At 41.0% G+C, this 12,597-nt stretch overlaps 3 protein-coding genes across 8 annotated transcripts in view; 1 reads left to right on the top strand and 2 right to left on the bottom strand.

Moving 5' to 3' along the window:
• Window positions 1–78: 78 nt before the first annotated feature.
• LOC105561260 lies at window positions 79–6,519 on the bottom strand. Of its 2 annotated transcripts, none has more exons than XM_012011068.1 (7): window positions 6,178–6,519; window positions 4,309–4,959; window positions 3,455–3,676; window positions 3,302–3,368; window positions 3,055–3,216; window positions 2,740–2,845; window positions 79–2,632 (listed from the first exon to the last, which is right to left on the bottom strand). In XM_012011068.1, the coding sequence occupies exons 1-7, from the start codon at window positions 6,269–6,271 to the stop codon at window positions 2,537–2,539; spliced, it is 1,398 nt and encodes a 465-aa protein (XP_011866458.1). In that variant the 5' UTR covers window positions 6,272–6,519; the 3' UTR covers window positions 79–2,536. The 2 variants fall into 2 exon arrangements, with proteins under 2 accessions (XP_011866458.1, XP_011866459.1); XM_012011069.1 differs by having other exon boundaries at window positions 6,187–6,518.
• A 480-nt stretch (window positions 6,520–6,999) lies between these two features.
• Window positions 7,000–11,941, bottom strand: LOC105561258 (xenotropic and polytropic retrovirus receptor 1-like). 4 transcript variants are annotated; one of them, XR_001008894.1, is made up of 12 exons: window positions 11,855–11,941; window positions 11,489–11,642; window positions 11,129–11,385; window positions 10,720–10,981; window positions 10,485–10,660; window positions 10,152–10,253; window positions 9,793–10,030; window positions 9,439–9,633; window positions 9,194–9,363; window positions 8,966–9,099; window positions 7,914–8,077; window positions 7,549–7,632 (listed from the first exon to the last, which is right to left on the bottom strand). XR_001008894.1 is itself a non-coding variant. In XM_012011065.1 (11 exons), the coding sequence occupies exons 1-11, from the start codon at window positions 11,921–11,923 to the stop codon at window positions 7,398–7,400; spliced, it is 1,992 nt and encodes a 663-aa protein (XP_011866455.1). In that variant the 5' UTR covers window positions 11,924–11,941; the 3' UTR covers window positions 7,000–7,397. The 4 variants fall into 4 exon arrangements, 3 of the variants coding, with proteins under 3 accessions (XP_011866455.1, XP_011866456.1, XP_011866457.1); XM_012011065.1 differs by lacking the exon at window positions 7,914–8,077 and having other exon boundaries at window positions 7,000–7,632; XM_012011066.1 differs by lacking the exon at window positions 7,549–7,632 and having other exon boundaries at window positions 7,993–8,232.
• Window positions 11,942–11,954: 13 nt separating this feature from the next.
• The window catches only part of LOC105561257 (methyltransferase-like protein 17, mitochondrial), a 4,892-nt gene continuing 4,249 nt past the window's right edge, over window positions 11,955–12,597 (top strand). The window contains exon 1 of one of the 2 annotated variants that reach the window (XM_012011063.1): window positions 11,955–12,472. In XM_012011063.1, the coding sequence (XP_011866453.1) occupies window positions 12,416–12,472 (57 nt within the window). In that variant the 5' untranslated portion in view covers window positions 11,955–12,415. Of the gene's footprint in view, window positions 12,477–12,597 lie in introns of both variants that reach the window. The other variant, XM_012011064.1, reaches the window with a different exon arrangement.

Here is a 12,597-nt window from a genome sequence, read left to right as displayed (position 1 = left end):
GTAGACACTTTATAAAATAAACAATTTATTAATAAAATAATAATACATTCATCTATAACTTGCATATTTTTCTTTTTACGCTAGCGTTTTTTTTTTTGATTGATAGACGTGGAAAGTAATGACAACGCGTGTAATCCGCATACAATTAGGTAGACGGCTGCAAGACGAGCTCGTAATTTCAGTGGGGTATCGAGGACCAAGTTTAATTCGACGGGCAAATAAGTCGCTACTCCCCGGATTAAGATACAGCGCGCACAATCATGCTACAAATCGCTACACGCCAACGCAGATTGTCTCCTCGTGTAATAGTGTTCTCTCCGCTTAATGCGCGCTCAGTGTACTCGTGTAATAATTTCTTCCTTATATGTCGCAGTGTACAGGACTAGAAACGTATATTCATGCTCCAACATATTGTCGCACTTCGTCAGCTAAGGTACACCAATCGCTTAACAGCTAACGCACTAAAGGTAAGCTAAGGTAGCGGCGGGAAAAAGGAAGAACTTTTTATACCACTTGGAGATCTTGTGCCACATGCCTGTATTGTTAGCGTAAAACGGCGAATAGAAGAGGAATTTTGCAACAGCTACAACGCAAGACGGACATACGTCTCTCCCGCCTTAGCTCTGCGTCGTATCCTTGCGTTAAATAGACATTTAACATTTCGCTAAAATAAACAGCAGCTCCGCGCCCGACTTAGGATTAATAGCGATATAGAGTCTCTTTACACAGCTAACAATGACCGTTGTCATAGAAAAATAAAATATATTGTCCTTTTAAGCCAACAAATGTTATGCGCGTGTGTCGTGTGTATGCAAGTGTACATGTAATATATCTATCGGCAACTGTCGAAAGAGAACAGTTTCCTCGCATTCCCGATCACTATTCGCAAAGAAACGCTTCCTTTTCTTTTTTTAAGAACGAAAACCTCGATTACTTTAATTCGTATGTTGCACGGCTCATGCTATTGACTTTCTTGTATCACACAAAGCAGAAGAGTCTCGGACTGTTACTTTAGATTAGAATAATAAAACGTAACAAGTATATACTTTCAAACAATTTGCTTCAGCTCAGACAAAACTACTTTGTATCGCCACTTATGGTTAGCACACATTGTAAGCAATCGGAGAATATAATACAAAGCTCGAGACGGTTAATTAATTTTCTCTTCTAAAAGATCGGGGAAACTTTTTATAGCAAAGATTTCAGTGAAACGTACGTAGTCACTTATATAAGCGAGTTTACCAGAAACTCGTTTTGTCTGCCGTCGTTTAATATATCTATATAGAAATAATATAGCACAAATTCAAACTATAACGTCTTCCCGTCACAATCTCCTTGCAGTTCTAAACGGGGACATTTGCTCTGTGATAGAAACAATCCGACTGTTCCCCGCGTGTGTGTTAAAACTGATACATTCTGCGGAACACACGGCTTTAGTGTGGTACTTACGCTTGTATACCCTAAGACAGTTGTATAAGAGTTAAGATTTCGTGACATACAATCGTGTAATTATACAATAATACTGTATAACTTTCCATATGCGTCCGACCAATACTAAACAGATTCGAATAGCTTCCGCAAGAATCGTAGACCGTCCCAAATTAACGCGGTTCATTTTGTCTTTTTACTTTCAAAGGAGTGTAATCTCGGACGATGGACCTTGGTATATCGGCCGCTCGTGCACAGCACGCATATCCGACGGACCGCAATATATCCATCGAATATCTGTCAAGTGCTCATCAGATATCCGAACTGTGCGCGCGGTCGGTGACGAGAGTCATAGAAAAATAATTGCGATCGTGCGGCAACCTGCTCCTACTATGAAAGTACAAACTATATGTACGTCGCGACATTAGAAAACTGGGTGTTCTTGCAAAGACGCGGCTTCGATCGCCGATTAATTCACTCCTCATTCGAATTCCGTTTTTACTTCCGCTCGTGAAATCGCGAGAAAACAATGTGACGCTTCGGTGATGGGGAAACCTGACGTCGCCCTGATGCAGGGAAAAAGACTGTAAACTGTAAAAAGACTGTAAAAGACTGTAAGGGTGTAAATACTGTCGTCTTTCACAATATATATATCTCGTAATATAACTAAAAAGAGTGGTGTTTCTTTTTTTAGGATTGAATTTTCTTGAAAAAGCGCACCGTCGACGTTTCGCAAGATCAATTTGATTCGACCGACTCGACGATGCGATCACGACAAACCGCAGGTTACTAAATCCACCCGCATAAAGTCGCAGACGCACCCTTGTTGACCCGTTCGTCGTGTTCTGATTGTATTCATTATGTAGGTAAACGCTTCTGTGTTTTACTTCCGAAACGAAAAGTGACGTCGGTCGTTCTAGTACCGATCTCTACCCTCTCTTTCCTTCTCCGTGAAACGTATCGCGCCATATATGTATAAATATTAAAATTGTATACACTCAATATAATGGATAAACGTTTCCGATATGGTACATTAACAGTGGGCTAAGCACCAGGAAAGATTTCAGATCGCGCGCGTATGGCTTTTACTCTCTCTACTTTATTGGAACTATATGTGGTCCTCTTTTTTGTTGTTCTGCGCCGCCGGCGTCGCCGGGGTAGGATCGTCGTGGAACATCGGGTTCTTCACCTCCATCTCGCCCGTCTTTAACACACGAAAATCATCGTAAGTGTAACATCGAAAATCGCTCTTAACGACAAAATTCTGAGCTTCGAGGTGGGAATTATGATTGCTTATAACGCGCAACTCACAGATGCAAGTCCTGGACATTCGTAGACGGTATAGTCTCCCTCTTCATTTTCTTCATCGCTCTCCGCTTCCGAAAGGGAACCCGGGTCCCTCGTTGCAGAAGTGCGGCTACAACAAATGTTATTTGTTATTCTCAAAGTTTCTATGGAATAATGGGATTTTTTAACAGTCGCACAAAATATTTTCGATAGACTATCTTTAAAGAGAAATGTGTCCTAATCATTAATAGGGAGGGTGTGTCCTATCTACCATATAGATATTGAATGGTTTTTTTTAACACCCTGTACATGTATGTATATGGTAGATCTTGAACTTACTTTTCCATAGCGATAATTTGTTGCTTTTGATGTTGAAAGTGATACATCTGGGCGGACTGAGCGAGTCTCTGGTCGCCGGAAGGCGACACGTCCTTATTCGGTCCTGTCACACCGTAAGCAGGATATTCTATGTCCGCTGCAGCTTTCGCACCGCGTTGCAGCCTGAAAAGTAAGATTCCACGAGAAACTGAGACGTTCTAGAATATGCTACTAATCGTAAGTGAAGAATTAGTGTGAGCGACACTACCTGCACCACGTTAAACTGATCAATACTAAAGCGAACATCGCAGCTGCGCTGCAACCGGCCACAATTGCTGAAAATCAAACATCACGTTTAATCGCGTTGATTAACAAAATCGAATAATTCTCTTATAACTTGCATTGCGCTTTCATTGTTTACCGATAAAATAAATGTCATTGTTGAAGTCGTGATTTACGGGTACGATCACCGGATGACGTCCCGCAGATCTTTCCGGTTCCGATACGTCGAGTCTCGCGGTCAAGTCCTGAGGCGTCTCCTGATTTCGCAAGTCGTGTTCGTGCTTCATCAATATTCGCTCTTTATCCGCAGTCTCTTCTTCCTTCCAATTCACTCTCGACGCGTCTTGCCAATCTAAATCGTCTACGAGTAGCATAAATTGAAAAGAGTTTAATGCCATTCATGAACTTTAAGAAGTAGAAAACAAAAGGCAGCTGACAGAAACTATACTTATCGGCAGGTCAAAGTGATTGTAAAAAGGGAGGGTTTAAAAAAAGAAGGGGCTAAATATAAGCAGAGGAATTATCGATGCTTATATAGACTGACGTAATTTAACTCTTCCGAGACTCTAGGGTAATGTTTTTCAGATTGGAATCTGCAAAAGGAAATTGGGGATCTTGTGAGACAAAAATTAATTTTAAATTTGAAAAATGATGAATAAGAACGGTTTAACTAGTAACCTCAAGTTTTCCAGAAAAACACATTAAAAAGTAACAATATATTCCGTAGTTACTCGATATTTGTTCCAGTTGGCTCTATGAAAAACTAAATAAATAATAAATTGTTTTTCATCTATTTTATTTTGTACTCAATTATTATTTATTTTTTTAATTAAGATCGGAGAAGCTTGCGTAATTTTTTCCGGGGAGATACGAAATGTGCAGATAGTTTCTCAATAGTTTCTGTATTCTTTTCAGAACTGTGTGCTTCAAATTGGATTAAAAAGGCAGCGTTCTAAAGGATCTCGATAAAAGACAAATTAATGAATGTTTTACCCGACGAAAATGGTGCCTCGCCGTAATATCTGGGATCGTTCGGCTTTACCGCAAATGGGTGCTTCTCTTTGAGATTCGAGTCGTCGAACTTAAACGTGAATTTTGGTTCGCTCGCTGCCGTTGCCGGGCGCATAGGTACTGCCTCCCTTCCACGCTCATAATGCAGCGTTCCCATCCCATTGAGATCCGACTTGTCACGGAAAATGTCTAGTATAAAGTCGATATCTCTGGAGGAGAGCTCTCTATCCTCATCGAAAATTTGCCTTATGTTCTTAGGGAAACGGTCGTCGTTTTCGTTCGGCTGTTTCTCTTCGGGGTAAGCCAGACGCTTGAGATCTGAATTGTAATAAGATAGATACTCCGGTTCTCGATCTGAGATCTGATCGGCGATCGGATTGTGATTCACACGATAATGATGCGCCAGGAAGTTCTTTACCAAGAACTGCTTCAGGTCGTCCAGAGTGATTTGCCTTTCGGCCAGAAATTTTAGGAAGCGCTCCTCCTGGCGATCCAGATTGTTGTGCTTCTTGTGCATCGGCCACAGGAACGTAGGCAGGTGCGACTGATGAAGACGCTGCTGCTGGAGCCGCGTCTCCAGATAGCGAGCCAGGTGCTTCAACGCAGCATCCTCCGACGTTTCCGGGAGCGCATCTATATGTATCACGTTTAGTTTGAACAAACGGAAACCGTATGTTTAATGCCGCTTGTTAATACAACCTACTCAGCTTTATTCTAATACGAAACTAGTTTTAATATATAAATCTTCTTAATATATAAAGTCTTCAGTATCAAACAATAGATGCAAGTTTCAACATATTAGCTTCGGTCCAATAAATATAAACTAAAACATCGTGAATTAGTGACCGTTAAATTGTATCCAACGTTGGACTATTATCGCCAAACTTCCTGCCGCTTTCGTTATGTATATGCAACCGGGTTTCCTGCGGCCAAGATATACTGTCGCTACGTGATAACACCGTCTAGTACAATTGCCTGTACTTTTGTAAAATTTTCCTACATGTAGACGTGTGTTCGTAAAATTCTATGCTTTTAAACTTCATTATGTGTGAACCGTTTATAAGTAGAATTTTCAGCAAATTCTAGTAGCATCACAAGCGATTCCGCAATTTTGAAGGTCAAGAGTAATTGCGGAATTGTTTGCGATGCTATTAGAATTTACTTGAAATTCTATTTATAAACGGTCTTAATTACGCTTCGAGGGAACACTATGGATCGTCTCGGATTATCCGTTCATTATTCTCGTGCATGCAATTAACCAGAAAGGAATCTCTTGACATTGTACAATATTACACAGTCAAATTATATAATTAGTTTTCATATTATATATTCGAAAATTTTTGTACTGAGTCTTTATTTAAAAGAATCTGAAAGAAACAGGATTCTAAAATTATTTCCATTCCAAATAAAATTCGAGATAAAATGAGATGATATATTTTTATCAATGATCAAAGAGAATCCTAAAAGCACAACGATAATACAGTGTGGCGTTGCTTTTCAGTCGTATTTGTTTTCAGCTTTAGCTTTTTTAATCTCTTTTACCTCTTTCCGCATCAAAATTCTGAACTAATATTGCACGGAGAGAACAATTTTTTTTGTATATATCCAAAAAAATCTAAAAATCTAATACAGCCTAGTTAAAGATTCCTTTCCCCTTAACATATTTTCTTCTTTGCAAACCGATCAAGCGAATATATTTGCGCGAAACAGGCAATCGATTGTATTTCAACATTCAGTCGATCAGTCCTTGCTAATTGCAAATAAAACACGATTATTTTCGAAGGGCTACAAGTGGGTCTTCTCCGTGTCATTCCCCCTGGAGACGTTGTCTCCTAAGGCCGTAGACTCTACCTTGCTCACCCCGATAAAAGCTGAGCTCGCCGGTGGACAGGCTAAACAGGAGCGGCATCAACGTCAGCCAAGTGCAGCCCCGTTGAAGGAGCATCCTCGTCGTCGTCGTCACTGCTGGTCGGCTGTTGAGGGCCCTGCACAGGTCTTATCTTATCGTCCCTCTATTCGCGTCTCCATATGCGAAAGAGCACGTCACTTCATTCAGGGCGGACGACGAGCTTGCGCGATTAGTGCGGCTCTGCGTTCAATCAATAACGACCACCACACCGACTTCCACCCTCCCACACCGGCTTCGTCTTGTTCCGACGTTGCGCGAGTATTCCGCGCTGCGTTCCTCGAGGACGCATTTTTCCTCCTCTTCCTCCTTCTTCTCCTCCTCCTCCTCCTCCTCCTGTCGTCAGCGTACCGCACCGGCGATTAGTATGGGCGCATTAGGTGTCATTAAGCAGCTGCCATGTACTCCCACTACTCTGCACACCCGCATCCGCACATATGAGAATTTGTTCCGTTTACAAGATTGCCGCGGTTCCGATTCACTCTGTTAGGACGTTCACCCTTTGGTTCATCCGCTGAATATCGGTAGAAATGCTTCTCTGTCCTTCCAGTAGACAATACACTTTATAATAGCTCGTTAGCTGCATCGTCCATCGGTGGATGTTGATGGATTCGTTATGCGCCAAAACTATTGTGAGAAAAAGAACATTGTCAAATCTCGATAGTAATACCAAGGCACACTTTCATTCGAATTAATTTGGATATTTTGTATCCAAATGTTTAGTAAGGAGATGATACATGCCTGAGTGTTGCTTTGAAAACACAACGTTTTATTTGGTAACAATCATTTATTTTATTGAGGTACAGATAGTAATCGAAGCAAAAGTACATCAGTCCTTAGCGTTTGGTACAGTCTCGTCCTTTTGACTTTTACGAATCCTTTTGATTTCGCTTTCGATTTCAAATTAAACCGAATCGTTATTTATTTACAGATAATTGTAATCTTCAATTGTATCGATGGACTAACACAGTTAATTACATGCGAAATAAATGACGATTCGCCATCTTGCATCTTTCCTAAATTCTCATATCTCTTTTATCCTCTATTTTTATTAGTACGATCAGCCATCGTAATTTTAAACAAAAAGTTTAAGTTACAAGGCGGTACAAAAAATCGATTTAGCTACACATAAATTTAACTATGCCAAATCGACGATCATACTGCCTTAATTATCGTCCACAGACTCGTCCTTCACAAGCAACCGAATCGGTTTGCGCTTTTCGTCCACATTTTGCCTACGCCTGCGATTTATTACGCCGTCGGAAGCGTCCATCATTCGCAATATCTGCGTCTGATCCGAGCAGTCGACTGGTGCAACCGAAATGTCCCGCACTGCTCTAAACTTTCCGCAATTGTTCAAATGCTCGTTCTCCAAGCGGAAGAAGTTCCACACGAAACGTCTGTCGAGCAAACGTACAGATTACAGGCTGGCCCAGTTTCTTCCAATTACTGTAACGATTCTATATGGTATATTATAAATATTTGTAATATACATTTGCTAAGAAGTTCATGTACGTGCAAACAATTGCATGATGGTATAATCATAATGCATTCGATAATCAAGCAATATTGTGCAGTAAAAATTGAGTAATATTACATTAAGTTTTGAAAAATACAATATCGAAGTTAAACGTACATAAGTATAATATAAGCATAAGTAAAAAATAAAGAAATAAATTACAACATATCAGACATCGTGATCACGGGTCTCCACTAATCCATCATCGTCATTCCCGCTGTTGTCATTCTCGTTTACACTGTCCATCAGATGGACCGTGTTTCTGAGATTGCCTTCGTCGCGTTTGATGGGGCCTATGGAGATATCTCGCACCGCTCGGAACTTGCCTACGTTGTATAAATGCTCGTTCTCCAGTCGAAAGTAATTCCAGATGAACCTTCTAGCGACTTATTAGTAAGGCACATTGATAAGCGATTAGACTGGCCGGTCTATCGTCGATCAAGTCGCTGCTTTTGACTTTCGACGATCAATTATTTTGTTACTACATAGAGTGCAAACGACATTAACGTAGGATCACTGGAGGGAATTTCGAGTAATACGAGAAATAGATTCTTTATTATATGTCAATATTAGGGCTCGCTATTATACGTTTAAACGGAAACACGATTATACGTATAATTAGCTATCCGTTTATTAAAAACGTTTTTCCGAATACACGTGTTTTTACTTAACAAACGTTTACACGTTTACTAGGCTCTAATATACGTGTAAACGTTTATTAAATGTTTACTAAACGTTTATTAAACGTTTAAACGTGTAAACGTTTTTCTACAAATAAACGTTTTTCTGGAAGAAAATGTAAACGGATAAACGTTTCACGTTTAAACGTTTATTCGAAAAACGGAATAAAATCCGAGCCCTAGTCAATATTGTAGGGCAATCTAGAGCAGAAATGTAAGGATAATTTTCTTTTCTTTTATCTATTACGAGGTGAAAAATAAAAACGAAACAACTCGTTCCTCCATCCATATACATGTATATCATTTTCGGGCTTTTACTTTTTAAAGTATCGACATATAATTGAAGATTATGTGCGTACAGTGCGTGCAAACCATAAACATAAATATTAATACTTTATCAAGCCTAACAACGGAGAAATCAACAACTTGCATTTATCAAGCTAGTATAATTATTTAAACAAATATCTTTCACAGCGATTTTAACATATTCCACGTGCATTCAAGATTGAAACACGAATGGCGGCACATATTTACCTGAAGACTTCTAACGGAGCAACTATGGAAACCATAAGGTCCGCGTGAATGTATCCCATCTCTGTTAGAGAGAGGGAAAACGCCCATCCAAATCGCAAGATAAAATCTTCGACCATCGCGAAATAGTAATAATACTGCAATATAAAAAAAGTCCAATAAATCATTAGTTAAGTGAACATTAATATTTGTACGCGTAACATAATAAAATATAATATAAAGGAAACATACAGGTGATGAATAAACTATCTCTTCTCTGAGGAATTTATTTTCCCCAGCGCTGCTGTCGAAGAGACCCCAGTCCAATTTTACATCCCACGCGTATGTAAAACAGGAACTCACCATACTGACTGTCAGCCATAGGTAAAAGTAGGGATTCTCGGTAGACAATGCATAGTAATCTATTTTGTGGAATGGCCAATTTGAGAAATGGACAGTATTTAATTTTATATGCTAATTGTGAGCAGAATACTCACCCTTGTTTGTTAAGTGCAGGTAGGAGAAAATAACCACAAAGAAGCTTGTCGCGTACTTAACCGCGTTCAACAGATGCGGAAAAGTTTCCTTCGTGTCTCGGTAACGCCTGAGGCATTGTGCAAATCGAAACCACGCCGGTAAACATACTACAAACGGTCTCATCGATAGTTCACGCATTATGCAAGTATCCGTATCTGAAACGAGATAAATGTGGGTACATTAGATATCGTATATCAATTAGAGATGAAAATATAAATCTAATATAACGTAATGAGAATTAAGGTAGCTCATAATAAAAATGTTACAATGCGTTACAAGCGTAAATGACTCGTCGTATCCAGTTAATTACTGACCTGTAACGTCAGTCCAAAAAGAATTCTGGACATAGAAGCAGACGAAATACTGAAAGTCTAGAAAGACTGTGTGGAGAGAATTGAGCTGGTCAGCGAGCCAGAAATCCGCGAAGCCCACGTAAAAGAACGGTGCGCAGAACACGCGTCCCAGAACGCGTAGAGTCCAGAATCTCGCCTCGTGTCGCAAAGTCTTGGTGGGATTGAATAGGAATAATGCCAACAGCGCATAAAACAACATCTGCAAGCAATTCCTTGGAATGAAGAATTTTTCCACGCCACGGAAGATCATTTGACGCCTTAAGGTAAATTTCTCGCAAAAGTTCGAAAGTAAAGACTTGTGGAAATATGCGTAATCTCACTGGTTGAACAAACGGTGGTATGCCCAATGTGTCGCTATATAGGAAACCCAGGATAGACATGGACCATACCAGACCGAGAATGGTTGCCATTTCGATGATGTGCTGAAAGTAAATATAGGATTTTCGCGACACCAACAATTTACAATAAAATCGAACAAAGCATAACATCATACCGATTATTATAACAATGTAAATTAATGTAAATTTTATTAATAATGGTTATGAAAGAACAAATTACGAAAGAAGAAACGTGTAGAACGCGTTAATGTTAGTGCTTTAAAGTTGGTCACTATTGTAATTGCAATTTATAAAATATTTATCCATCACAAAAACCTGTTCTGACAAATGATTGCGCGGGTCAAGCTCGAATATCAGCACGTGATTCACGCCAGAAGATCTCCAGCCGTAAACGTTAATTCCCATCAAAAACAGGAACTCTATCATAAGAAGTGGTCCACGATAAATTCGACACAGCACCGTCCAGTTATCCTTTTTCTTGTATCGCATAGCTGAGAACAACAAAGTCAATGTAATGCAAGTGAGAGGCGAAAAGATTCGGTCTGCTTACCGGATAATATCACAGCTACAAAAAGTATGATAAAAGCGCCGGAGAAAAGGCCAACTTTGAATGTGATCCACGGGGAGAGGTGCTCCCCGAGCGGAGGGACTCTGAGCCGCTTCATAGCTCTTTGACGATCGCCATGCTCCAGATCTCGAGTCACCACAGCCTCGGTCTCCACGATCAGCCTATCGATATCCTTGCGCGTATGGAAAATCGCTGTGTCGACATGTTCCGCGCGCCATTTGCCACCAAAATCCACGTTCAAAAGCTACAAAACATCGTATCTCGTGTGTATTTCCTGGTATCTCCTCGCGTTTGCCGATCGTGCGGAGTTCGCGCAGTTTCTTGAATCCCTTCATTCTGCATTTAGTTACACGCATAAATTGTGAGTGCAAAGTCAACCGGGTCTACGTACTTTGTCGTGCTTCTTCAAGATCTTTCGGAATCCCGTGAAATTCAGATCCTGGTAATTCTGGAGCAGAATGAGGAAGAGATAGAACTCGGAGAAGGCCAGTTTCAGCTCTTGGAGTTTGCGCGCCGACACTGGCTTCTTGTGAAGGATGTGGCGGCGATAGCGCGCCTTGTGACTCTGGGCATCGTCGGAGACCGACAGAATTTCGCTCAACTCGTTGTTGAGCGTGGCGAACCTTCGTGTGGCTTCTGCCAGCTTTTCTAAAAACAAAACCTCTTGTTCGTCTCATGTTCAACGGCTCTTATATCGGTATCTTTCATAAAGACGTTACATGGGTCAATTTCAAGTGTCAACCGCTCTTACCAGAATAAAAGGTATTTATCTTCGCCAGTTCCTTATCGCAATAGTGGAAAAACTTCTCGTCGAACTTGCCGTAGAAGCTGTCTAAAACGTACGATTCGCTTACATCGGCTGACGGAGCCTGCTCTACCGCAGCGTATAGCAGAGCCTTCATTTCCTATACATAAAATTGCATAACGTAAATAACAATACGTCAACCTCCGGCAAATTGTCTGGGACAACGAATGCCGCAGAAGCGGAAGGAGAGGAGAAGCAAGATAAATAGAGACGATTGTGCACGCGCATAAAATATAAAAGACGCGAATGCCACGCGTGTGTGAAACGTGAAGAAAACTGTAGAGACTGTGTCTTCCAATATCGACGGCACACCTCGTAGTTGATGTACTGCTTTCTCCATTCCGGCGTGATGTGTGCGCTCAGGTGTTCGGCGAATTTCATGGCGAGGCGGCAAAGGCGGTGAGGAAGGAAGAAGACGTCGTGTCGGCGGTCACACGGCGGCCCCGCGTAAACGCGACACTCGAGCTGACATACGCGCGAGCAAGATCGCAGCGAATTGTTCTCAGAGCCTCGGGGCCCCCGGGCGACGCATGTTTCGCAGGTACTTGCAGGTTATGTCGCGTCATAACCTGTGCGCGGCCTCTTCGCCAACCTGACGCGATATGGCCACGAGTCTCTCGTAGTCCTCGCTGCCAGAGAGAGAGAGATATCGCAGATTGTTTGTACAAAACAAAACGGTACCTCGCGAAAGTTGTGACGCATCGCAGACAACTTGTGATCTACGATTTGTATACGTAACAAATGTCGCGTGTAGAGTAAAAATATTCTCTTGTTTCTGTGCACGGGTATTCAAATATTTTAGCGAGAGACACACCGGGGCGAATATAGACTACACTGGCCGCTAGACTGCAATCGTGGTCTCTTCTTGCAAATATGGTGAAGTTAATTGCGTCCAGAGTGCATTGTATGAGATTCGGATCCTTACGCTGCGTGAGTACGGCATGACGTTTGGAAATTAAATTTTTACACCGAAAAGATTGTATTCTTGTCCTAAGAATATTTCACTTACTTTTGTAACATTTTGCTCTAGAATAAGCGCCGAAAGGATTGTCTTA

This window comes from Vollenhovia emeryi, unplaced genomic scaffold (assembly GCF_000949405.1).
Source record: "Vollenhovia emeryi isolate VEMERY1.0 unplaced genomic scaffold, V.emery_V1.0 DF939209.1, whole genome shotgun sequence".
NCBI classification, from domain to species: Eukaryota; Metazoa; Arthropoda; class Insecta; order Hymenoptera; family Formicidae; genus Vollenhovia; species Vollenhovia emeryi.
This window is presented reverse-complemented; position numbering and strand designations above follow the sequence as displayed.

Bases quoted from the DNA above. Each gene is read 5' to 3' on its own strand.
- LOC105561260 (XM_012011068.1), bottom strand. From the start codon at position 6,271: ATGCTCCTTCAACGGGGCTGCACTTGGCTGACGTTGATGCCGCTCCTG. The intron at 4,960-6,177 runs GTAGAGTCTACG...TGATACATATAG, and splicing joins CTTTTATCGGGGTGAGCAAG to ATGCGCTCCCGGAAACGTCG. The intron at 2,846-3,054 runs GTAAGTTCAAGA...CATTTGTTGTAG, and splicing joins CAAATTATCGCTATGGAAAA to CCGCACTTCTGCAACGAGGG.
- LOC105561258 (XM_012011065.1), bottom strand. From the start codon at position 11,923: ATGAAATTCGCCGAACACCTGAGCGCACACATCACGCCGGAATGGAGA. The intron at 11,386-11,488 runs GTAAGAGCGGTT...TTTTGTTTTTAG, and splicing joins GATAAATACCTTTTATTCTG to AAAAGCTGGCAGAAGCCACA. The intron at 9,634-9,792 runs GTCAGTAATTAA...ATCTCGTTTCAG, and splicing joins TTTTTGGACTGACGTTACAG to ATACGGATACTTGCATAATG.